This window comes from Pipistrellus hanaki, assembly GCF_964339955.1.
Source record: "Pipistrellus hanaki genome assembly, chromosome: 5".
Classification (NCBI taxonomy): domain Eukaryota; kingdom Metazoa; phylum Chordata; class Mammalia; order Chiroptera; family Vespertilionidae; genus Pipistrellus; species Pipistrellus hanaki.
Window position 1 is genome coordinate 27993449 of NC_140507.1, and position 24982 is coordinate 28018430.

At 36.3% G+C, this 24982-nt stretch overlaps 1 protein-coding gene across 5 annotated transcripts; it reads right to left on the reverse strand.

The window, feature by feature from the left end:
- Window positions 1-4387: 4387 nt before the first annotated feature.
- On the reverse strand, window positions 4388-21554 carry MYOT (myotilin). 5 transcript variants are annotated; one of them, XM_084884541.1, is made up of 11 exons: window positions 21421-21552; window positions 18751-18823; window positions 18260-18390; window positions 13275-13449; window positions 12306-12410; window positions 10328-10374; window positions 8943-9075; window positions 7519-7726; window positions 5794-5959; window positions 5226-5359; window positions 4388-5017 (listed from the first exon to the last, which is right to left on the reverse strand). In XM_084884541.1, exons 5-11 carry the CDS (start codon window positions 12387-12389, stop codon window positions 4845-4847), a joined length of 945 nt encoding a protein of 314 aa, XP_084740667.1. In that variant the 5' UTR covers window positions 12390-12410; window positions 13275-13449; window positions 18260-18390; window positions 18751-18823; window positions 21421-21552; the 3' UTR covers window positions 4388-4844. The 5 variants fall into 5 exon arrangements, with proteins under 5 accessions (XP_084740667.1, XP_084740666.1, XP_084740665.1 ...); XM_084884540.1 differs by having other exon boundaries at window positions 18260-18823; window positions 21421-21554; XM_084884539.1 differs by having other exon boundaries at window positions 10328-10377; window positions 18260-18823; window positions 21421-21554.
- Between the last annotated feature and the right edge of the window lie 3428 nt (window positions 21555-24982).

Sequence of the window (24982 nt, forward strand, 5' to 3'; positions counted from 1 at the left end):
TCAAGACTATGGACTTGGCCCTGGCTGGTTCAGCTCAGTAGATACAGTGTTGGCCTGTGGACTGAAGGGTCCTGGGTTTTATGTCGGTTGAGTACACATGCTTGGGCTGTGGAGGGGCGTGCAGGAGCTGGCCAATTAACGATTCTTTCTCATTGATGTTTCTCTCTCTCCCTTCCTCTCTGAAATCAATAATAATAATAAAAAAAAACTATTAAAAAAAAAGACTATAGGCTTTGACTATAGACAAATGGTTTGAGTCCTATCATAGAAATAGTATTTCTTACCTCATAGTTTTGTTATGAGAAGTGAGAAAATGCATGTGGAACATTTAAAACTATGTTATGGCACTTCGTAAGAATTTTAACAAGTATTAACTAGAATTTTTTCTCTTTCTAGGGGTGGGTGGGTGCGTTTTAGAGTGGAGTGTGGAATTTTTTTTTTTTTTTTTTTTTTTTTTTTTTTTTTTTTTTTTTTTTTGCTATAAGCCCTTTAGTTTTTACAGATCATGTATCTTCAACATCATTCCATAGCACACATGAGCCTATGCCTTTCTTTAATGTTGCATTATTTCACTGTAATGTTAAATAAATCTTCCATTGATGGAGACTTAAATTGTTTTCAATTCTAATTATATAAAGGTTTTTGATCCCTGAATAATGGAATTATATTTTTATATTTTTCTGTTCCCTAAATGTGGAAGTTTAAAAAAAAAAAAAAGCCTAAGACATCTTAATTTATAAGGTTGGCTGTAGTTGCCTTTTAAATCAAGATCCAAGCAAGTCAAGCTCACACCTACAAACCTATTAATTAATTGATATATGATTACCAGTGTTAGTCCATACCAAAATGAAGTCAGTCAGGCCGGTGAGATTACATCTACTCTATGTTAGGCACTTTAAAGACAAAATGCTGGTGTGGCTCAGTGGTTGAGTGTCAGTCCATGAACCAAGAGATCACCGGTTCAATTCCCAGTCAGTACACATCTGGGTTATGGGGGTAATGAAGGAGGCAGCAGATTAGAAGTTTCTCCCCTCTCTCAAATAAACAAACAAACAAATAAATAAATTTTAAAAAAATGTTCTTTATAACTGAAATCAATGACATTGACCTACATAGGAGGAATGTAGGTTGAGAAGTTTTCTCAGTCCTTAACAGATCTGTATTGATCCAAGTTTTGTGACTCAGCACAAGCATTTTTTACTATTAATTGTGCAACAGAACAGGGAAAAGAACAAAGCAGAGACTAAAATTAACTCCTTTGGCCTCATTTGTAGTTTGACTTATAATATATAATAAAAGGCTAACATACAAATCGATTGAATGACAGAACCACCAGTCACTATGATGATGTGCACTGACCGACCACCAGGGGGCAGACACTCAATACAGGAGCTGCTCCCTGGTGGTCATTGGAGCCCACTGCTCAGCAGAAGCCTGGCTCATGGCTGGCGAGGGCAGTGGTGGCGGGAGCCTCTCTGCCTCTGTGGCAGCGCTAAGGATGTCCGATTGCCAGCTTAGGCCAACTCAAAGCAGGCCTAAGCTGTCAGTTGGACATCCCCTAAGGGCTCCTGGACTGCAAGAGGGCACGGGCCAGGCTGAGGGGACCCTCCCCTCCACCTTCCAGGACACGATTTTCAAGCACCAGGCTTTTAGTGTATCTACATGGCTCTAAAAGAAATGAAGTTAGGATTGCCAACTCAATTTACATTCAAAACAGAAATGCCAACTGAAAGGAATAACTAACTCAGTCAATGCTGACTATGAAAGCTTTACTTCTGTGATCTAAAGTTTTGTCCCTTAAGAATTGGAAATAGTGCCAATGTAAATGAATTTGAGATAGTCTGAAACGTCACTAGTGTGTTTTAGTATTCTGAAAGCCTCTGGCTTATAAAGTCCACGTTTTATTTCTCATCTCCACATAACTTTAGTTCAAGTAGCATTTTATCTACATCTGTGTACTTACATATACATAGGATTATTAAAAAAATAAGGTAGATTAATAACTCCAGAAGTATGCCTCTACTTTGTTGTACTTCATTTCTGAAATGCAGGTTATGTTTTGGAGTCCCTGTGAAATATAAAACAAAAATTTCCTTACATTATTATGTACTTCCTAATGTGTATAGATATCAATGATATAAAACCAGCCACTTTTAATTCTATGCTGTGTGAAGGACAGGGTCTGTGGCTTCTGATTATGTGTTTCTCCCCACTTTTTATAAGGGAGCAATCATTTCTAACATTTTCCCTTGGGGGTAAAGTGGGCAGTCATTTTGTGACTCTATACTCATGAATTTTATAACATAAAACGGATGTACAGGAAAAGACCAGTCCTGTTGTAAAATGAAAAAAAGCAAAATAGAAAATAAAACCCCCATATCTGCCCTTAATTGTTTCCTCCACCAGTTTCTTGGGAAGCCTGGGAGGGAAGAGGACTCGGCCTGGGATTCAGCCAAGATCACGACTCCCAGCTGTTGTGGCGACGGTCCTGGTACAGCAAATGCCGGAATCCAGCGCCGGGACCCCGCAAGGGGCGAGCGCCCGGCCCCTGCGGCGTTTCCGTTTCCCAGCCTGTAACATGGGCCCTCCGTCCCCATCCGCTTCAGTGGAGGGCGTGAGCGCTAAACGTGCTGGGGGTCACCTCTCTCCCAGGAACAGATACGGAGTTACAAACCCCCCCCCCCGCAGAAGCATCCCTCACCGCCTCGGTGCCAACGCGATGCCACAGGCATGGCGGACCCGGGAGAGGCGCCGGCCCAACCTCCCCGGCCCGCCGCGCCTGCGCGAGCCGCCTCGCTCCTGCGCCTGCGCGAGCCGGCAGCTCCGCGGGGGGCGCCGGCCGCGCTCCGGGTGGGCAGCGCGCGTGCGCGCCGAGGACCTTCTGGAAGGGCTTCGGCCGAGGCGGGGGTCGGAGGCCGCGCCGTTCGCCTCCAGCGGGAGGGCGACTGCCGGGGCCAACCTGGCTCCCGCGGCTAGTCCTAAAAGTAGAAGTAACTAATTGTAACGGGCTACTCCTTGTTGAATACTTTTTAGTGTTTATTGGCTCGTTTGGCCTTCACACACCCCTTCTTGAAAGGTAGGTGTTTCGTCCTCGTTTTAGGTCTGAGGAAACCGCGGGTGCTGAGAGGCCAGTTCCCCAAAGTGCAGGCAGGGCCAGGTCCCTACGCCTGGGCCCCATGCAGAACCACGACCCCCTGCTGCCGCTGCTCCCGTTAGAAACGGCATTTCTTAGCTAAGGTGACCAGGCGTCCCGATTTTTAACAATTTGTCCCGCGTCCTGAAGCGTTTTTAAAAAGTCCCAATGTTTGGAAAGAATTAGCCGAGAGATGTTGCCAGAAATAGCTTCCACCCTCCTTTCCCTCTCGGCATGGCTAAACGGAACGTTAAAATAAATAAACAAATTAATAATAACAACCCAGCTTTGCAGTGATCATGTAGAAGGCCAGAAAACAGTACTCCTTGGGAGCCCAGACTCACACCTGTCCCTGAAGCTTTGCAAAGATGTGGACGCTTTGAAAACCAGCTGTAGAAAAGGCCACACAGATGTGGCTGTAAATGAAGGCGTCCAAAGCCAGCGGGCTGTGAGACCGAAGGGACAGGACTCTCACGTGGGTAAAAGGAAAACACGACGGAAGTCAGGTGAAGGGCCCTAGGGCAGCCAGCAAAGAAAACCAGCTAGCTGTTTTGAAAGTAAAGAAATAAAGCCATTTTTTTTGTTTGTTATTTTCCTGAAAGAGATGTAGTCTGATGTTGATAAACGCTGTTTTATGTGCAGATAAAAAGCAAAACTAGGCCACACAGCGGGGAGGGTCAGAGGCTACGGATGATAAAAGGATCAGGGGAGGCCTGACAGCCGTGGACAGGGGCCTGAGAAAGAAAAGGCTGCTGTCCTAGCTTAGGTATAGTTTGATGAAAGGATTTGCCCTTTCCTGTGCTTAGACTAAACTCAGATGCTTACAGAAGTATGCTTTTTAATGTAACAGGTTATCTGAACTTGAAATGTAGGAGGAAAAAATAATACCACTCAAAATACAGCTATACAGATTTTCATTAAATATAAGAATTAAGCAGCTGACTACAAACTGTTCTTATTCTATTGAGTTCAGTAGTCTCAAAGATCTTGAAGAATTAGCTACTTATTTGGTTAAAACAGTGAGAATTTCAGGAGAGATTTCCTCATGCTTTTGAAGTGTAAAGCCTTGGAAAATCTAGCCCCGTTTCAGGAAAAATTGAGCCGTGAGTTTTTACCAAGAAGACACACCATTCTGGAATATAATGTTGTTCTTTTGGAACTTGTTATTCTTAAGGTTTGCTAGTTGTTTGATAAATAAAAAACCAGAAGTTTTATGTTAAAGTTCTAGACTTTTTGTGAAGAGAAGACAGTCCGTTTTAAGTAATTGAAATTTTATTCTTTTTGACATAAAACTTTGGAACACTCAGATAATCTAATACCATGTTAGTATTCATAGAAGAGAAAATGGGTAAAACAGTATTTAGAAAGAAGTACCAGTAAATCTTATTATTAGCAATAGTTGTGTCTAAAAAGTTGATATTAATTCATAACCTATAATTGTTAAATGTATGACTCAAATGTTTAAAATCCCACATTTTAAGATAGTCTTCTACAATTAGAAACCATGTACCCGGATTTTCTGTTGGCTTCACAAGCCAGAGAAGTAGATAGAATGTGGAAGAGTCAAAGGATAAATAATATTATAAATGTATATTAGTTTTATTGCCTAATGAAAGCCATAATCTGTTAATACAGCTATGGATTTATTTCAAAACTTTAATTGAATATATTACTAATAGTGTAGCTGTGCTTTCCCATGTTGGTGAAGTCACTAAAGTTCTTCACTTTCATAGAGTCCAGATTGAGCTGCCAGACGCTGAAACTCTCCTTCAGGGTTAAAAGCTTGTTTCACATCCAAACCTTTTCCATTAAGTGCTAAATACTTGCTGAAAGTTGGCCGAACACGTAACTGTTTAGGAGCTGGAAGAGTTTGGTTTGGACGGGCTAAAATAGAGCAAATAAAAATTAATTTAGAAAATCTAAACAAATGGGTTGCACCAGGCATTCACATCAGACTAGGAAAAGAAAAAGAAACCAAAACTGATTACATATAGGAAAAATCCCTCAGATTTTGAGCTGTGCTGGGATTTGTGACTTCCGGGTAAAGTCATTTATAACACTTGATTTAATGCTTTATATCAGTGTGGCATACCTGTAACATCTAATCTTGTGTTACATGTGATCACTCCGGCTTCATTAACTGCAGACACAGTATACCACCCAGCATCTTTCTTGTTTACATCTTTTATCAGTAAAGTAATTCTTCCAGAGTTATCATGATATAAACTGAAAAGAAACAAAGAATGAAAATATAGGAGTTAATTTTCCTGTGAATGTTTTATTTATGATGTTCATGATCTATAAAGTCAGACTAATAAGAAAAAGAAGCTTTTGGGAATTCTGAGGCTATATTTAGTCTTTGCCAAATAGCTATTAATAGCTAAGTTTTCTTGAATTAAATATCCCCACAGCAAATCTTATTTATATCATCTATTTCTTTGAGCCATCTTTGTTTATTGTTAGTAACAAGGTAAATACTAGCTTACTTTATGCTTTAAATTTCTAATTAGTGGATTATGGCTTAATAAAGTTTATATTTCTATAGATGTTTTAAAAACGAGACAAATTGAGATCACATTCATGCCATTTATAATGCTTTTCAAAGTATAACTGGATTGACTAAAGTAAATTACAGTTAAATCTTGAAATACTTATCCTACCTTATTCGATCAGTGTTGAATTGTACCATTTCATTATTTCTTTTCCAGAAAAGTTTTGGTGGAGGTACAGCTGAGACTTGGCATTCTAGCTTCACTGAGTCTCCCTCAAAAACTTTTTTGCTCTGTGGTTTATAGATAAACATTGGTGCTCTTCTATGTTCTTTTGCTAAATATTAATTAAAAAAACAAATATTTCAAATATTATAAAAAAGATATTAAGTCAAGCCAAAGTATTATGAAACTTGTATGTTGAAATGAAAGTTTTTAAAAGTAGAAAGGATTGGAAGCTTCATGTTTTAGCTTTAGCTAAAATAATATACAATACCATTGTATTATACAATTCAGAGTTCTAAAATAATAAGGTAATGATGCATTGAATTTATAATCATGTTTCATTCAAAGAATTTAACTCTTATTGTTTTTTATCATGTCACCTATAGAGAGGCAGCATGAGTGGTACAAAAGAGTACCATCAACTTGGGTTCAAATTCTCTATTTGCTCCACTAGCTGTGCCAACTTCTGAAAAATTTTGTTTAGTTTCTCTGAGGCTCAGTGTTATCTATTGTAAAATAATACAATACCCAAGTAATAGTGACTGCTGTGCTACCATACAAAATTATTGTGAGGATCAATTAAGATAATGAGTGAAGAAGCACTTTGTAAACAATAAAATAATATACAAATGTCAATAATTAATAAGTCTTTTCTTCAAATACCTGAGGGATAAGAGGAAATGATACTATAATACCACAACCCTAGTTTTTCTGAAGGAGAAATGAGGAGATTGGACAGATGCCTGCTAAGGTCTCTTTCAGCTCTAACATTATGGTATTTCTGGAACTATTAGCACAAGGAAGATTTGCTCAAAACTTAATCACTTGACTTTTTGCTTTTTGATTTCAAGATCACCCATTTTTTCTCTTAGACTGAGGTCCCTTATTATATCATAGAATAATTTTATAGAGTTTTCATTGATCTGGGTAGAATACAAACTGAAAAAAAAATTTTCAAGTTGTCAAGCTTTTATATAACAAAAAAATGAGTAATAGCAAATTCTTCTAAGTGATAAACCATGGCTCAAACCATTACAAATGTGATATATTTAAAGCACTTAAATTATAATAATTTAAAATAGAACATCAACTTTATGAGAACAGCCTTACAAAGAACATTTAAGATAGGAGTTTTGCCATATATGTTTTCTAAAACTGGTAGGCATGTTTTTGTTATCATAATTACAAATTGAGTGTCCTAGTAAAAGGAACACAGTCTAAGGTAAAAGTTGATATTTACTCTTCAGTTTTAAGCTATGCATGATTATGACAATTCTGTGAAAATGTGTCAGATTGATTATTTTAGATTGTAGACCAGACAAATGATTAGACTAACATTTTTCACTTTAAAACCTGTTAGTTACATCTAGAGAAATGCTTCTACTATCTTATTTGGTCTGTCTGAAATTATACCACTTCTTTATTTCTTTTCCAGAAAAGCTCTGGTGGTAGATCTATTATTCTAATTTCACTGAGTTTTCCTCAAGAATATTATCCCCTCCTCATACTTCCACCTCATTCGTGGCTTTTGGGTAAAAAACTGGGGTTCTACTGGATTGTATAGTGTGGACATTAACCTTAACTACGAAGTCCTCTAGGATTTTCTTTTTAATACTTTCTTTTTTAATACTGCAGGTTTAAAGACACTTTGTGATCTCTCAGAGGGCTTACCTAGGACGTCCAGCTGCACAGTAAAGGTGGCTTCTCCTGCTCTGTTCTTAGCCACACACACATAAGCCCCTGCATCTGAAACTCTGACCACTTCAAAGATGAGTGAATGAAAACCCTTCTCAGACACTATCATTTTATGAAATTCATCTGATTGAACTGGCCTTCCATTCAGATACCATGACACATCAGGAGCTGGCAGTCCGCTCACCTAGAAATGAAAATGTAAGGGAGACAGCAATTTTAAATGATAGCATCATTGGAACCCATTTGTCTATGAATTTTAACCCGAGTGGGTTTATGATTGAAGATGCTAAACAAGAGCTTAAAAAGGTATTTACTTTCAATATTTTTAATAGAACAGTATAAATGAAAACTCTTCAAATTAATATAGTATTTTATGAATATCTTAAACCACATCTAGTTCTTTCATGTGCAACCTCAGGCTCTTTAAGATCTTTTAATTAAAGAATATGGAAGTCATATGTCTTTTCTGGCTAATAGTGACTGCAAAAGCAGTCCCAGAAGCACATATATGTGAGGCTTGCTGATCTAATGAATAACCTTTCCAAAAAGGTGTTCTCGAGCTGTACTACTGGTATATGAGTGGCAGTTTGTTAAGTGTTCTTATATAAGCCTTAACAATTAAGTCTACACACTGACTTTCACTCTTTTTTTAAATTTTTTAAATATATTTTATTGATTTTTTACAGAGAGGGATAGAGAGTTAGAAACATCCATGAGACAGAATCATCGATCAGTTGCCTCTTGCACACTCGCTACTGGGGATGTGCCCGCAACCAAGGTAGTACATGCCCTTGACCGGAATCAAACCCGGGACCCTTCAGTCCACAGGCCGATGCTCTATCCACTGAGTCAAACCGGTTTCGTCTGACTTTCATTCTTATAAAATGTTTTTCAATCCAGAAAAACATAAGAAAAAATTCTCCAAAATGAGGATAATGAAATTGTAGGAAAGCTGGTCTAGCTTGAAGAACTCTTCTTGGCAGAGAGAAAGCAGGTTTGCTAGAATTTCTTAATGGAGAACTAAAGAGGCACTCTACACTTGAAATCCTATTATTATAGATTCACTTAGAGTATTCATTAGGTGGTTGGCACTATTGTGAATACCTTATACCTGGTTACTTAGTTAATACTCAAACAACTTTATGAAGTAGGTACATTTGTTATTCTCATTTTACAGATGAGGCAAAAGCACAGAGAGGTTAAATGACTTGTCTAAGGTTACATAGCTGAAAAGTGGCAGAGCCAGGATTCAAACCCAGGTAAGCTTGGCTCCAGCACTGTGTTCTTATCCATTATACATACTATTTCTCAAGCTGTGTAGTAAGCTATGAAGAGGAAGAGAACATTTTTAAAAACTTAGTATCCCATTGTTAATTTTCTTCCAATAGTTTGAAACTTACTTTGAAGTCCATTCTGCAGAATCTTCCTTCTTCAATTGACATATTCTCTGGCACTTGAATGAAACGAGGCGGGTAAAATTTCTCCTGGATTGCATCCTCATCATTCACGCCTCCCCTTGAAGATGATCTACTTCTACAAAAGTATTTTAATAACTACTATGTAAGAAGTTGTCATTGTTCTTACTTTCACACAAACATAGTTTAGCCAACAAATTTGAAACCCCAGAGTCTATACTGTTTGATAGTATAATAACAATGGAGAAAGGCCTTAGGGCTGTATTTAGCTGAGGAATATTTGATAACTGTTAGAAATGGTAGCAGTTTAGAAACATTTGGTACAAATTGCACTCTTTCTTTTTTATAGTGGCATGAATTGGTGAAGAAACTGGTTTACTAAAAAACAGAGTACCCCATGGATAATTCTTATCACATGCAAAGATTGTTAGAATTGGGTTTCCATTATCATGAAAAAGTTGTTTAACATGGAAACATGGTCATGGCTTATTTGACGAAAACATTTTAAAACGTCCTCTAAGATAGTTCTAGTAATTAGTACCATGAATGGTGATGGAACCTGCAAACTTGGCATATCAGGATGATGCTCTAAACCAGCGGTCACCAACCTTTCGGACCTAATGGACCACCAGTGGTCTGCGGAGCACCGGTTGGCAATGGCTGCCTAAGCTACCCAGCCAGGGCCTTAACAGATAAAAAAATGTTGTTGTTGTTGTTGTTAATCCTCACCCAAGGATATTTTTTCATTGGTTTTTGGAGAGTGGAAGGGAGGAAAAGGGAGAGAGAAGGAGAAAGAATGAGAGAGGGAGATAGAGGGGGAGGGACATTGATGTGAGAGAGACAAGTCCATTGATTGCCTCCCACATGAACCCCAACAGGGGCTGGGGATCGAACCTGCAACCCAGGAGTATGCCCTTGACTGAGAATTGAGCCCATGACCATTTGGTGTATGGACTGATGCTCTAATCATTGAGCACATCGGCCAAGACCAGATAAAATTTTGGTCACCATCTCTGACATTAGAAAATTCATATTGTTTTTATAAAAGATAAGTGAGAAGCTTGAGACCTTGATAAGTATTACATTTTTTAAAAATATATTTTATTGATTCTTCTCAGAGAGGAAGGGAGAGGAATAGAGAGCTAGAAACATTGATGAGAGTCATCAATCAGCTGCCTCCTGCACGCCCCCTACTGGAGATGTGCCCACAACCAATGTACATGCCCTTGACCAGAATCGAACCCGGGACCCTTCAGCCCACAGGCTGATGCTCTATCCACTGAGCCAAACCGGATTAGGCAAGTATTACATTTTTAAGCTAAAAAATTTTCGATAGCAAATAATATATTTAAAATTAAATTATTTTTTACCTTACATGTGATGTAGGAACCTGCAACCGTGCATGTTCTGAATTGTGCTGCTTGAAATTAAAAGAGTGATAATGTTAACATACAATTGTTAGCTTGAAATGAAGCAGAACTAAATAGTTGTAGTTGAGAGGAACATTTCTCTGTTGGCTGTATTTTTACAGTTATGGTCAGTTCTATATATTTAGCTTTTAAACGTTTAAAACATACTGCACTAACCTTATAATATTCTAGCAAGAAATCCCAAGAATTAATAAGACTGTTCCACAGGCATGATTTATGAGACTGAGTTGATAGTGGTTCATTTTTCAGAAGACTATTTAAATAAATATTTTTTATGGATTTCAAAGAGGAAGGGAGAGAGAGAGAGAAACACCAAGGATGGGAGAGACTCATTGATTGGCTGCCTGGGGATTGAGCCTGCAACCCAGGCAATGCCCTGATCAGGAATTGATCTGTTACCTCCTGGTTCATAGGTCGACACTCAACCACTGAGCCATGCCAGCTAGGCTAGATGACTATTTTTTTGACAAAGGATGATGTGTCCCTCTGGTATATTTGAAATGGGAGCACATAGTACAGATTGTCCTTTAGTAAAACAAGAATAGACATGAAGTCAGTTTTGTTGGCAGTGGATGCAGGGTATTATACCTGCTGCTCGAAAGTGGCACCAACAGCAGTAAACACATATTAGACTGGAAAATACTTCTCTTTTTAGCTCATGACACAAAATCCTGATGGACATCATGGAAGACATGTGTAGAGCTATGAAAAGTCTTTGAAAAACAATATTAGTTACTTCCCTTCCTGCTTAATAAAGATATATTTAACAAACATCTTTTAGAATTTATTGTCTGAGCACCAGAAGATTACTTCTATTTGAAAGTAAAGTTAGGAATTGATGAAAATTAAAATAGAATTAATAAATTGATTAAATATTTCATGCCTATTTGTATATTTCACTGTTCATAGTGGGAGATACAAAGAAGTGAAAAATATAGTTTCTACTCAAAAATATGAAAAACATCTGCACACACAGCAGATCATTACAAATAATTTATTTTTGGATGAATATGTTTAATGTATTTTGTCATTTTAAAACAAAATTCTTAAAACTCATAATTTTTGGCTGGGTGTAAGATTTTCTAAGCAAAATATCAAAACAATTCAGTGATCAAGCAAATCAACTATTTTTTTTGTAAAAATTTTAAGAAATAATTTAGTTAAATTCAAAATTTCCAAAAATTTGGGTCATCATCTCTGACATTAGAATATTCACATAGTTTTTTTTTGTTTGTTTTTTTTAAAGGTATGTGGGAGCTTGAGGGGTTTATAAGTATTACATTTTTAAGCTGAAAACATTTTAGTAAGTTTTTTACTTTGTCCTTTTAAGATGGTTTGAATATGTATATATTTGTATTTGTAGATGCTATACTTCAATTATACATAGTTTGATGATATTTTGTTTGAAGTGTACAAAAATGTAGGATTTGTATTTTCTGATTTCATAATGATATATTTTGCTGCTGTCTCTTTTTTTTGGTACCACCACCTTCATTTTAAAGTGTTTTTAAAACAAATATATTTTTATTGATTTCAGAGAGAGAAAGGGAGAGGGAGAGAGAGATAGAAACAGCAATGCTGAGAAGGAATCATTGGTCAGCTGTCTCCTGTACTCCTCCTAATGGGGATTGAGCTCGCAACCTAGGCATGTGCTCTGAATGGGAATTGAACCGTGACCTCCCGGTTCACAGGTCGACACTCAATCACTGAGCCATGCCGGCTGGGCATGTGACATTTCTTGTGGAGATATTAGAATCACCAGAAAATGGGGAAAATTAAAACTTGATACATATATTTAGCCTATCACGGCCTCTCCCATTTTTACTTTGAATGCTATTTATAAACATTTAGAAAGCAGATATTGAAAAATCATACACACAAAAAGGACTCCAGTTAGATAAAGATTATTTTAATTTACCTGTGGTGAATCTTGTGCCTCACTGTCATTTTGAGCTTGAAACACAGCAGCTGCATTCTGTGGTCCTAGCAATCTGCGAGCCATCTTCTCCTCATATGTTAGCCTCTTTAAAGAAATGTCATTAAGGAGAATGGCAATGAGATTTAATATAAGTTGTTTGTTTAATTTAAATCCACTACTAATTTTACCAAAAAACTGTAGTTCTGTGTTTAGAATTATAAGTAGATGCTATGATTTAAAAAGTATTTTCTTTCATTCAAAGCCTTTCCTTTTACTCTAGTGCCACTTCTCTTATCTGTGATATTCGCTTTTCTTTTTGCTCCTTGGAACAGCAGGCATAATCACTCTTGAATATGGCTCTCCCAAGGCAAGGGAAATTCTTTCCCTTCCTTCTTGTGTATGTTCCAATCATCTCTGTCTTTGAATATAGTACTGCATGTCCTCACTTTCAGAAATAACTTGTATTAAGTGAACACTGAATATTTGACTTACTAACTTCTGGCTGAAAACAGTGCAACTGGTATGTTAAATGTGTTTGGGTTAAAGGCATATAGTACTGTTTCAAAGATAGGCAACTAAATACAATGTACACAGTAAGAGTTACGTAATAAAAAATTATACCTATTTGTCCATCAATAATATATACTAAATATATGAAGAAGTCAGGTTGATAGTATTTCCTTTTTGGTCATTAGACATATTTTATGAGAGGTAATGCTTAAAACAGAAAATATTTATTAAATCATTCAGATTGATTTTTCATTTGCTTCATTTTTTACTACTACACACCAAAGAGGTGATTTCATGCACAGAAATATTAAATAAGACCCAAATATTTCTTAAAAAAAAGATTATCCTATTTCTTGCTGCTTATACAGTCATAGATATGTGAGACAGAAAGACCTTTCTTATTGAGATTAGATTTTTTAGTTTAATTGGCTTTTTGTATAAAATAGACTTCTTGCTCACTTGATTTCCATTATGAAGAAGGCTGTCCTTGCATTTTAGCTTTCTTTCCAAATCTTGAATCAGAGCTTCTTTTGATCCTTGTATTTCGTGGTCAGGAGTCCTTGGTGTGGGCTTAGCATTTGTACTTTGGTATGGCTTAGCATTCACAGATTGGCCAACTGAGGGTTGTTGATAGCTTTAAAAATAAAAAAATATTTTTTAAAAAAGAAAATATTTAAGATGTGTATTTTTAAAATTGAATTATTTGGATTACATTGGTTAATAAAACTATATACGTTTAAGGTTTATAATTCTATAATACATCATCTGTATATTGTACTATCCCAATTCATGTCTCTCCATCACCATTTATTCCTCCTTTACTCTCTCCTGCTTCCCACCACCCCATTTCCCTCTAGTAATGTCGTACTGTTGTCTATGCGGCTTGTTTTTGTTTTTGTTTATTCCCTTCAAAATACATTACTGAGAGAGAGAGAGAGAGATGGGGGGGGGGGGGAAGAGGTGTATCTAAAAAAGATTTGGCCTTATTTTGTCAGTTACCTTTAAATACATTGAATCTACCACTTAGTACTACTAGTGTTAATACAAACACCAATTCCCCTAGTAACAAGAAGGATTTTATAAGAGTTGTTACCAGCTTTTTTGTTTCTTTAAGTTTTGGCAAGAAAATTAAGTAGCAGAAAGGATAATTTAGATTAGATGCAAGGAGCATGTCCTTCCTTGAAGATCTTCCCTAAGAAGTGAGAGTAAGTAGTTACTTGTAACTTGAGAGTACTTCTAATCTTCAAACTGAATTTCCTAAATTTGATTTATAGGTGGATATTAAGCATTGATGTGCTTGACTCATATGGGCTCAAGAGGGCTGATTTTTAGCATCTCTTCCCAGCTCCCTGTGATCTCATGATGTGGTTGAATTAGTGGTTGTGGGAATATCTACACCAGGGAAATTGGTAAGTACCACAGATAATGGCTCTTTCCTCCAGCTCACTGTTACACATTTACCAGTATAACCACTGATCTTTAGTGACTATTCTGTTGCTAAATGGAGGGTACAGTTTACATAGCCATTGGATTTCCTATTTCCTATTAATTTCCAATTCCTATTTCTTTCTTTTTTTAAATATTTTTTAAAATCGATTTTTAGAGAGGAAGAGAGAGGAAGAAACATCCATGTGAGAATGCAACTTCGATTGGTTGTCTCTTGCATGCTCTCTATTGGGAAGCAAACCAGCAACCCAGGCATGTATGTGCCCTGACCTGGAATTGAACCGGTGACCTTTCAGTGCATGGGATGATGCCCAAACAACAAATCCACACTGGCCAGGACTCCTATTAATTTCTTATTCTAGAAAATGCAAATATGGCACTATATAACAAATAGTTTCTACAGTAATGACAGTTTCTTTAATGTTGCTGAAATGATATTTGGAGAAAGAAAGGAATGACTAGGGGAGGAAGGAGAAAGAAATGTAAGATAAAAAAGGGGGAGATTTGGAGAAAAAGGAAGCAAGCAAATTTGAATAGCAGTTGAAGAGTTTGGTTTAAATTCTTATTTTAAGTTCTGATCCTAAATTTCCTTCTAAGATGTTCTTGCTTCTCCGAGAGTTCCCTTGTTGATTCTGATGGAGAGCAGAGGTAGTATTTAGAGACTTCTATATTATTAGATTGTTAGGTACAGTTTTCACAGTGCTATGTTCATATTTCACATAGTTTATTCACTTAGGGCCATATAAGTGCTATCTTATATCTATTTAATGTGGGAAAAACAGCCTTCAATGAATGTTTACCATTAGTATAATAAACATTCTCCAAGTACCCAGATGAGGCAAACTTGCTCTATTTTGTGGCATATTCTTATTCAAATATTCTCAATGATCATTAAAAGAATTTGTGCCCTGGCCGGGTATAGTTCAGTGGTTGGAGTATTAGCCCTTACACTGAAGGGTGGCCAGTTGGATTCCTGGTCAAGGGCACATATCAGGGTTGCTTGTTCACTCCCCACCCCTGGTAGGGGTGCCTTCAGGAGGCAACCAGTCGATGTATCTTTCTCACATTGATGTTTCTCTCATTCTCTCTCTCCCCTTCCATCTTCCCTTTTACCTCTCTCTGAAAAACAATGGAAAAAATATCCTAGTCGGAGGATTAACAAAAAGAAAAACAAAGAATTTGTAAGCTAAGTGGAAATGTATCTTCTCTGAATGGAGCCATAATTTTAATTTTTGTAGGCTTTGGGAACTTGGTTAGTAATCTCTATATTGTAAACATAACTGAAAAAAAAAGTCTTATTGCTCATTATCGTATCATTTATATCCACTAACAGAGCTTGGGTATACAGTAGGTAATATTATCAGTTGAATGAATGAATATTTTTCATTGTATTCAAGATGCTCTAATGAAAGTTGGTGGTACATATTTCCCCTTCTTACATTTCAGATCTTTAAGGTTGTCTATATTAATCCTTAATTAAAGAAAAGTAAATAGCCAAACCAAGTGTTTAAATAAATAGTGTTTTTGTTTTTGTTCTTTGTTCATTTGTTTGTTTTGTGATTGAATTCTCAGGTTGCAGTAGTAAAATTCCTTTGGTTTTATAGATCTGTTCCTCCCATGTATGAAGTTAAAATAGCCTATTTTTTAAAAATGCTAACCTATCATTTTTATACAAGTCACACATTTGTTAGAGTGAATTAATATTAAATAATTCTTTTTTCAGACTCTCATCATATAATATCTCTGAGAAATCTTGAGGGATTATCAAAACCAAGCCCGAGAATCAGTCACTTTATTCACTGAATACATCCATTATTACCAGTTCAGATGGCTTAAGTGTTAGGATTTTATATTTACTTATATTTATAAATTTATACTTGCACACTGCTGTATAGGTCTTTTTTCCTATTGTTATCACCCAAATCCTTAATTTTGTTATGAATCAGAAAATTGAATCACTGAGTGGGTAAGGTAAAGTTGCTGAATATCACACAGCATAGTTTTTGGAAGGAATAATTAGAATTCAAGAGTTCCTCTCAGTTTCTAGTTGGTGGTTTGATCAACTTAAGGGTTTCCTACTGATGAAAAGCTAAGTAAAACTTTCAAACTTCTCTAGGTCAGAATCCAAGAGATTATTTTAGAAGACATGGCAAACTTAAGCACAGCATAACAATGAGGGAGTTGCGCACAAATGTTCAAAGGCCCAGAGCTTTCCACCCCGTGCAGCTGGGCATAGAATGAGTATCAAGTGGCTGTGGGCAGATTAAAAGGGTTATCTGTGGTTGCTGAAAATGGAACAGCTAAAGCTGGATCTTTGATCTCTGGTTTGGGGACCTCCTATATTTTATTTCTTATCCTCTCCATTTTTGCCTTTCTTTGTCTCTTGTTTTGAACACATGGTTGAGGCTCAGTAATATTTATTTGATGGCTTTCTTTTCTGGGCAGGAATTTGGAATAGGACTTTATTAAGAAAAATATAGTTGGAAAAGATTATTTCAGATTTTAAAATGCTCATATAAGAAATGTGGAAATCACTGAAAGTTAGATGGAAAAAGATAATCTGGATAAAATATTACCAAGGAAAATCTACCATATGTTATAATTGACATATTGGAAATTTGATAGGGAAAAGAAAGAAAGGGCTTTTAATTCTTGAATACACCTTTTAAAATTATTAGGTTGAGCCCTGGCTGGATAGATTATCAGTTGGTTAGAGCATCATCCTAATAACACCAATTTGTGGGTTCAATTCCCAGTTAGGGCACATACAGGAAGCAACCAATGAATGCATACATGAGTGGAACAATAAATTGATATTTCTCCCCCCCCACACTAAAATAAATAAATATATTAGATCAAACATATGACACACCATTTTTGTAGGTTAAAACAGACTATTAGCCATTTCAAATAGTTCAGCCTAGTAGACAGGATTTTAACAAATATTTTTGGTTTTTATTCTTAAAAATATTAAAAAGTTTTATTTGCAGATTGAATGCTATAGTCAGTTCAACTAGGTTTCCAGAATAGTCATCAACAATAGGAATATCTAGGAAAAAAATTAGCCTCTACTGAGAGAAATTAGCAAGAGTGTCTGCAAATTTGCCAGTAAGCCTGCAACAAACACATTCCATCAGACAATTTTTTCAGATGCCTCTGATTTAATTCTCTAATGTTCTAGCCAGCCAAGGAATAGGAAAACTGATAGCCCTAACTTTACATAAGCACAAAGTATTCAGTTCATGTTTTAAAAAAAGCACAACCACTATGTCCTTCGTATCAGGTTCTACTACAGTTTTAGGACTGTGAAAATAGTACATGCTTGCATAAGGCTGCAGGTATTCTTCCCTGTGTTTAGATCAGCCTAACCAATTTGAACAAAGTGTGGTTTTAATCATCTAAGGAAACCTTAAGGTTGTAAACTTGTATCTATTCAAGCCTTTTTTTCTGATCATAATAAGGAAAAGTCATACATTTTAGTGTCTGAATCCCAGATTTTCTTTTTAGCCAATTGAATATTCAACAGAGGGGAAAATGGATAGGAAGAAAGATAGATACTGAGAAGAAATTTAATAGCCTTTGCTTATATGAGAGGAAATCCTATCTGAAGATGAGCAGGCAGGTGTTCATCTCAGCTGAGCCCAGAACCAGAGCAATTAAATTTGCAGCATAAGGAACTTAGCTTAGGATGGGGCAATAGTCACTGTGGTTGATATATTAGAAATATTTTTTGAAGGTGGAAAATAATGGGTAATTGTATGGGTTCATAGATGATTTGATTCAGCTCAGCCTGGACACTGCATAATGGGTCAGGTGACCTCTTATTGCCAGTACCCTGGTTCAAGGTGTTCTAGGAGAATTTTGGGATGAGACATTGAGGTCACATTGCCTTTTTAGATAGTGAAGAATGACTACATTACTTTCCTCTGCCCCCACCATCTTTGGACACTGTATATGCAGTATATATCCATATGCATATATTTAAAAAACTCACTTACTTGGAGTCCACAGTGGAAGGGATTTTACTGCTACTGTAATCAGGCTGTGATGGTAATATGGAGCTGAGGAAGCTGGCTGGGGACTGGTTATATGTGGCTGTAACCCTTTGGCCCGGGTTGAAGCCAGCAGGCTGCTGGGGAGAAGCAGGGAAAGCAGAGGACATGGTGATGTGAGAGCTCACTGATGATGAAGCAGAAAATCTTTGCTCTGTGCACTGGCGGGGCTGGATGATAATGGAAGACTGTTTGGTCTGGCTAGAGTAGCTGGAGGTTTCCGGTCCAGGAGGCTGCAGTCTGGAGCCACATGGATTTTGGGATTGGATGAAGTGTTTTGGCCGTTCGTAGTTAAACATGCTTAGTTGGTTTACGGGAGACGAAGGCAATTTATTACTATGATGATTTGCTCCTGAAGAGTTGGGGTCCTGAATTTGGGACTGTAAGCCTGGAATTATAGAAGGTTGCAAGGAATCAGAAGCAACCTTGGTCTGCACCTTCTTGATGAGATCCTGGGAATATTGTGTTCCTGGCTTTGATGGAGGGGCCTTCTCTTGAAGAATGTCTTTCCTTCAAAAGGAGAAAATAATTCAGTTACAATATTTGCATAAAGAACAGTACTGTTTATTTAACATCTTTAGAAGCTTATGTGCTTTTCAAGGTTATCTCTGAGTAGAACTTTCCTGGTTTCTACACTTCCTTTTTCTCTGTCATTGCACAAATGACTTTTCCCATGTCTCATGATTATTTATTGTCCAGAGGTTACTGTTTCATTAACCACAGAAATTAATTATTTAAAAATTATTAGCAGTTAAATATATAGCATGGCAGCTTTCATTCAGTTTGAATCCTTCCCATTGCTCATCAAAACCAATGATACACCAGTTAATTCATATCCTGGTGATCTGGGATGAATGATGTCTTGGTAAATCGAAGGGAACTGTATGCTTATTTTGTAAGAATGTTAGTCTAATGTCCATATTTATTCCTTTGCCCTTTCACAATTTCACAATGTAGAGTGAACATCTATAATTCACTATTAACAACTTTGAGTGATTTTTTTAACCTTACAATTCACTGCCTCTTTTTCTTCCCTTGATTTCAAATTGACCATTGTACAAAGTAGACAATAATTAGGGAGTTACTACGTGTTTGTGTCTCTTTGTATGTATATAATATATGTCACTAACTGCATTTCAAAGCCATTTGTGATTTTTTCTGTTATTTTCAGATTATTCTATCTAGTTATTGATCTTGATGTTCTTTTTTTTAAATATATTTTTTTATTTTTTATTGATTTTGTTCAGAGAGGAAGGGAGAGAGATAAAGAGTTAGAAACATCGATGAGAGAGAGTCATCGATCAGCTGCCTCTTGCACACCCCCTACTGGGGATATGCCCGCAACCAAGGTACATGCCCTTGACCGGAATCGAACCTGGGACCCTTCAGTCCCCAAGCCGAGACTCTATCCATTGAGCCAAACCGGTCTCGGCTTGATGTTCTTTTAATTGTTTATTTTTACTTTTTATTTTTTTACCTGTTTAATATGTATTTTAGATTAATTTAAACATTATTTTTAGCTCCTTTTATTTTTTTTAGAAATGATAAACAGGATGTACAGAAGGAAGTTAGACAACTGTGAAGCTAGCCTCTACCTTACCAAAAAAAGATAGGTGCTATTTCTCTTAGCTCTACGATGGTTCACCTGACTTTCTATAGTAGATCCCCATTTTTCCTTAGACTCTAAGGCTTAGAGAAATTATTTGTCACTAAAATCACCTTAAGGAATTATATTTGCCTCTGATTTCTTCCATTAGTATGGTATATCTAAGCAAGACTATATATAGACATTACAAAGACTAGTCCTGTAAATTGTAGCATTAATTCTGTTTTCACTAAAAATATCAGGTAATTTAGTTCAAAACACATTTAGTTTGTTTCACATAGTTTAAACCAATACTGAGATAATGCTAAATCAAACTTTAGCTGATTAAAAATTAGCCAAATTGTCATTATTGAAACAAAATCTTATTTAATTTCCTATCTTGAAAAAAGTATTTTTAATGAAAAAATTCCAGACAACGTCATCCTAATTGTGTATATAATTTAAATTAAAACTAGCAGTTTTGGGAAAGAACAAAAATGCAACTACACAGCTAAGAGAAAGATCCTATTGAAAAGACTTAAAATTTCATATATTCCTTAACTTCAAGTTTCTGAACACAAGTATATTAAACTAAATTCCATTTTAGTAATTAACTATATTAGGCCTTTAAATTGTTGAAGAAAAACACCCAAAGGAGGCTTTAATTAGATTTTCAAAAAAAGAAAATACGAGGCTATTTCAAGGTAAGTAGTTTTGTAGTTATCGATTTATTTATTACCTTGCAGAATTGAATCCAGTTTGATTTCTAAACTCCTTTTTGGGCAGGCACGTGATTCAGATTCATTTCAAATAGCAAAGAATAAACTGTTTAATAGCCAGCAGGTTTTTTCCAAAAAGTCCCCTATTTTTCTTCATATATATTTCTTAATGTCAACTATCTTGTTTATTTTTGTATCAGTCTATACAGTTAAAAATTACTTATTTTTTTAAGCTCAATTTTTTCCTTTCAAAAGTTTTATTTTGTTTATATCTCACTACATTTTATACAGATGTTTCCACAGGTAATTCTAAAAGGCTTTTTCTTCATGTTTGTAATTACTGTTCAACAATTCAATTCTAGAATCTATTCTATTACATGAAAGTTATCATTTTATTCTAAATTATGTTAAATAAATATAAAATATTTCATAAATAAAATATTAGTCTCCTATTTTAAAAAATCTTAACATTTTTCCTTATCTCTAGTACAGCACAAACTTGCAGAAAAAACTGATTGAGGATATTTTGAAGCATATCACCACAGTTAGTCAGTTCAAGTGTCTCCTTTCAAGGAAAAATCATGTCTTAAAAATAATAACACATAACTACTTTTTCTTCTACCCTTTCTCTAATCTCTGCCAGTTTCAGTGGAATGAATAGAGCACTTTCTCTTCAAATCTTTGTAATACCATTGTGGCTTTCAAACTTTTATCTGAAGATCACTTCTGTACATGCTCCTCTGATTTGGACAAAAAACAAAAACAATACCCAAAACGGCAGCAGGAATAAAGAAGGGACTTACCCGTAATTCTGGAGGTTGCCAGCTGGGTTTAACCCCCTATTGCAGGGAAGGAAGAGGCATCCCCTTCCCTCACAGACTAATCTAGTGGCTCTGTGCTTAGTATTATAGCACCACTGACTTTTATCAGCTGCCAAACAGTGACATCTGATGTGCTTGTCTGTCCATCTACCTATGCTGGCATGTCAAAGTAAGAGTCCACAATCTAAACAATATCTCAGATGTCTTAGTGATATTTAAGGAGTGGGATTACATGAGCTTTTCTCTCGGGCCTCTTTATTTTAGATGTGAATGTTGACTATGATCTTTAGCAAACTCCTATACAGGGAAGAGCAATGAATTTGGAAATAGAAAAGTATAAAGAAAACTCAATTTTTTTTCATGGTGGGGGCTTTGTGAATCTTCCCTGTTGAAGAAAGAAGGACTAAATCCCCTCTTCATAGATTTTAAGGCTGACGTTCTATCTTGTAAGGCTTCTCTAGAAACAAGGCCAGTGATGAATGAGCCTTATTTTTAATGCCCACTCTACCACCTACTTACTGAGTAACCTTAGACAAGCTGCTTAAACTCTCTGAGCTTTAATAATTAAATGGCAAACAAAGATAGTATCTGCTATACTAATCTAAATCAGAGGTTGCTGAGAGACTCAAATGAAATGGGAAATCATACAGTGGACTATATTGTGATATATCTCCTACATTAGGTTAACCTTTTTCCTGTTAACCTAATGTAGGAGGGACTGTTTATTATTTATCTTGCCTAGGACAGTGTAGCTCAGAATAGACCCTATAAAAACTTAACTTTTATGGAACTTTTACCCAGTAATTTTCCCCACAAAAGATGTTGTTAATGATAAAGTTGGTAAACTCCTATGAAAAGTAATATATTACAAATTCAAGGTCTTTTTAAGACCTAAAGGCTCATAGCTAAAAAAGTACTCATGTAGAAAAAATTTAGATATCAGTATTGGCCATCTTCCCAAGACAAGTCCAGCACAGAAACTGATGAACACATAGAAAGTGTTTAACAAATGTTTGTTGAATAAGTTGCAGTGTTATTTATTGCCCTACACACCCATTCTTACTTGATCCCATGAGAAATATTTATTTATAGAGGTAACTACTGATCAGGCAACTAGTGATCCTAGAAGCTTAAAGGGATTCCAGGAAACCAACAGAAATCACAGTCATAAACATATTGGAGATATACTGAGCCTGACAAAAAAGCAATGCAGGGAAGTGCTAGCTACTATTTATTGAATTCCTACTATGTAATTCACATATATTGTTCCAGGTCTGTTAAGTCTAAACTCTTTTCCTCACTCTCATCATTGCAAGAAACTCTTGGAAGTATCCAAGGTCTTGGAAGCATGAAGAACCATCCCTTAACAATGTGAGCCGACCATCTATAATTTAGTCATTTGCAGAATGAGGAACTTTATGTACCCTGTTTCCCCGAAAATAAGACAGTGTCTTATATTAATTTTTTCTCCCAAAGTTGTGCTAGGTCTTATTTTTAGGGGATGTCTTATCTTTCCATGCGCTAGGTCTTATTTTTGGAGGATGTCTTATTTTCGGGGAAACACAGTAGATGACCTATGATTCCTTCCATCTCTAACATGATATATTTCTCTCACTTCATAGACCCAAATATTATGCAAGAAATCTCATCTTAAAAGAGATTCCAATATCCTTTTATTTTGTAATTAACAGACTATATTTAGTAGTACTAGGTATCTAGTTAAGGATGCTGTTTAAGTTTTATTAAAGGTATTTAATCTAAATTTACCTAAAATTAACCATGCTGATAAAATACTTAGTGGACTATGTTAGGCATTCTTAAAAAAAAAAAAATTAAACGACTTTTAAGTATCAATTTTTAGGGTCCCCCTACCCCCCCGTTAATCCTCCATTGTTTTTTTTTTGGGGGGGGGGGGAGAGAGAGAGAGAGAGAGAGAGAGAGAGAGAGAGAGAGAGAGAGAGAGAGAGATAGGGATATCAAAGTGAGAGAGACACATCAGTTGGCTGCCTCCTGTATATGCTCCAACCGGGGCCAAGGGTTGAACCTGCAACCCAGGTAAGTTGATCAGGAATAAACCTGCGACCCCTTGGTATATGGGCCAATGCTCTAACCACTGAGAACACAGAAACACTGGCCAGGGCTTAGGTCTTTTTTTGTTTTTGTTTTTAAATATATTTTTATTGGTTTCAGAGAGGAAGTGAGAGGGAAAGAGATAGAAACATCAATGATGAGAATCATTGATCAACTGCTTCCTACATGCCCCCTACTGGGGATTGAGACATGATCTTTTGGTTCATAGGTTGATGCTCAACCACTGAACCATGCTGGCTAGACCTTAGGTTGTTTTTTAATCAATAATTTGTTTGAGGGGTAGGGATGGTAGTAGATGGTGTTGTTTTAAACATAACCTGACTGGCAAATTCACTTACTTAATTTTCTTTACATTTATACATTTGTTCTCTCAATACAATATAGGACAATTCTGTCTTTATTCTGAGACTGACCGTGAAGAAACCTGTGCACCTATTTATATTGAGATATGACACTGAATTCTGTTTTGGAAAAAGATTCCACTTCTTCAAAATCTTGTGCCATTTGAGCATTGTTGATTTCCCCCCCATTAAGTTTCTGTAACAAACGCTTAAATATGAATCAAAACACATGACTTACTATTGCATCCATGGTGATGGAGGGCAAGAGAGAAATGACAGTTAAAATGATTCATCCTAGTGGGAACTTGGTCACTGACTGCATGATGTTGCAGAAGTAAGGGGAACCAGGTTTGCTAAAGTAATTGTGATAGAAATGAATTAGCCTCAGAAGCTACTGAGGTGGTCCATGCTATCCTAGTACAGTATAAAATAAAATAAAATAAAATAAAATAAAATAAAATAAAATAAAAAGTGATTCATCTGGCATGCAAGCTACCTGAGGGCAGGAGCTTTATAATGTTTACTGTTCTAGCTACAGAACCGAGAACATCTGTTGAATGAGTGAATGTTAGGTCTCTCTGGCCTTACCATAGTGGTGGTAGCTCAGAGGAATTTTCATCGATGGTGCAGAAATTCTCCTTTGGAATCTGAATCTCATATTCAGCGGGACTGGCTGTTTCAGGAGTAGTTGGCATATGGCTTATTAAGGCATTGTCTGGATTTTTGTTCTTTTTGTAGCTGTTACTGCTCCAAGGAAAGGAGGCCAGTTTTGGAGAACATTTCCTGATCAATAACTTTGGAGAATTCTCTGATTTTTCCACTTCTTTTCCTTCTGAAAAGCATAATTAGTCACCAGTTCAGATAGAGCAGAGGACCTTCCTCTTGGCTCAGGGTTGAAAAGGATCAAGGAGATCCTGAGAATAATTACCTGGGGAAACCATGAGTCTTGCTGTGGAGACTGCAGACCCAACCTCGTTTTCTGCAATGCACTTGAATTCCCCAGAGTCTTCAGGAAATACTTCTGTAATAATCAAGGTGCAGACTTCCTCTGAAAAGGGAAGAGATTCAACATGACCAGAATATTTGGGTGTCTCAAATTAACAAACAAAAGT

What these genes read in the sequence shown, in the direction of transcription:
- MYOT (XM_084884539.1), bottom strand. Translation starts at nt 18,612, where the DNA reads ATGTTTAACTACGAACGGCCAAAACACTTCATCCAATCCCAAAATCCA. An exon ending in AGGCACAAGATTCACCACAG is followed by an intron (nt 10,378 to 12,305) that starts GTAAATTAAAAT and finishes TTTAATTTCAAG; the next exon opens with CAGCACAATTCAGAACATGC. An exon ending in CACAAGATTAGATGTTACAG is followed by an intron (nt 5,018 to 5,225) that starts GTATGCCACACT and finishes GCTCTATTTTAG; the next exon opens with CCCGTCCAAACCAAACTCTT.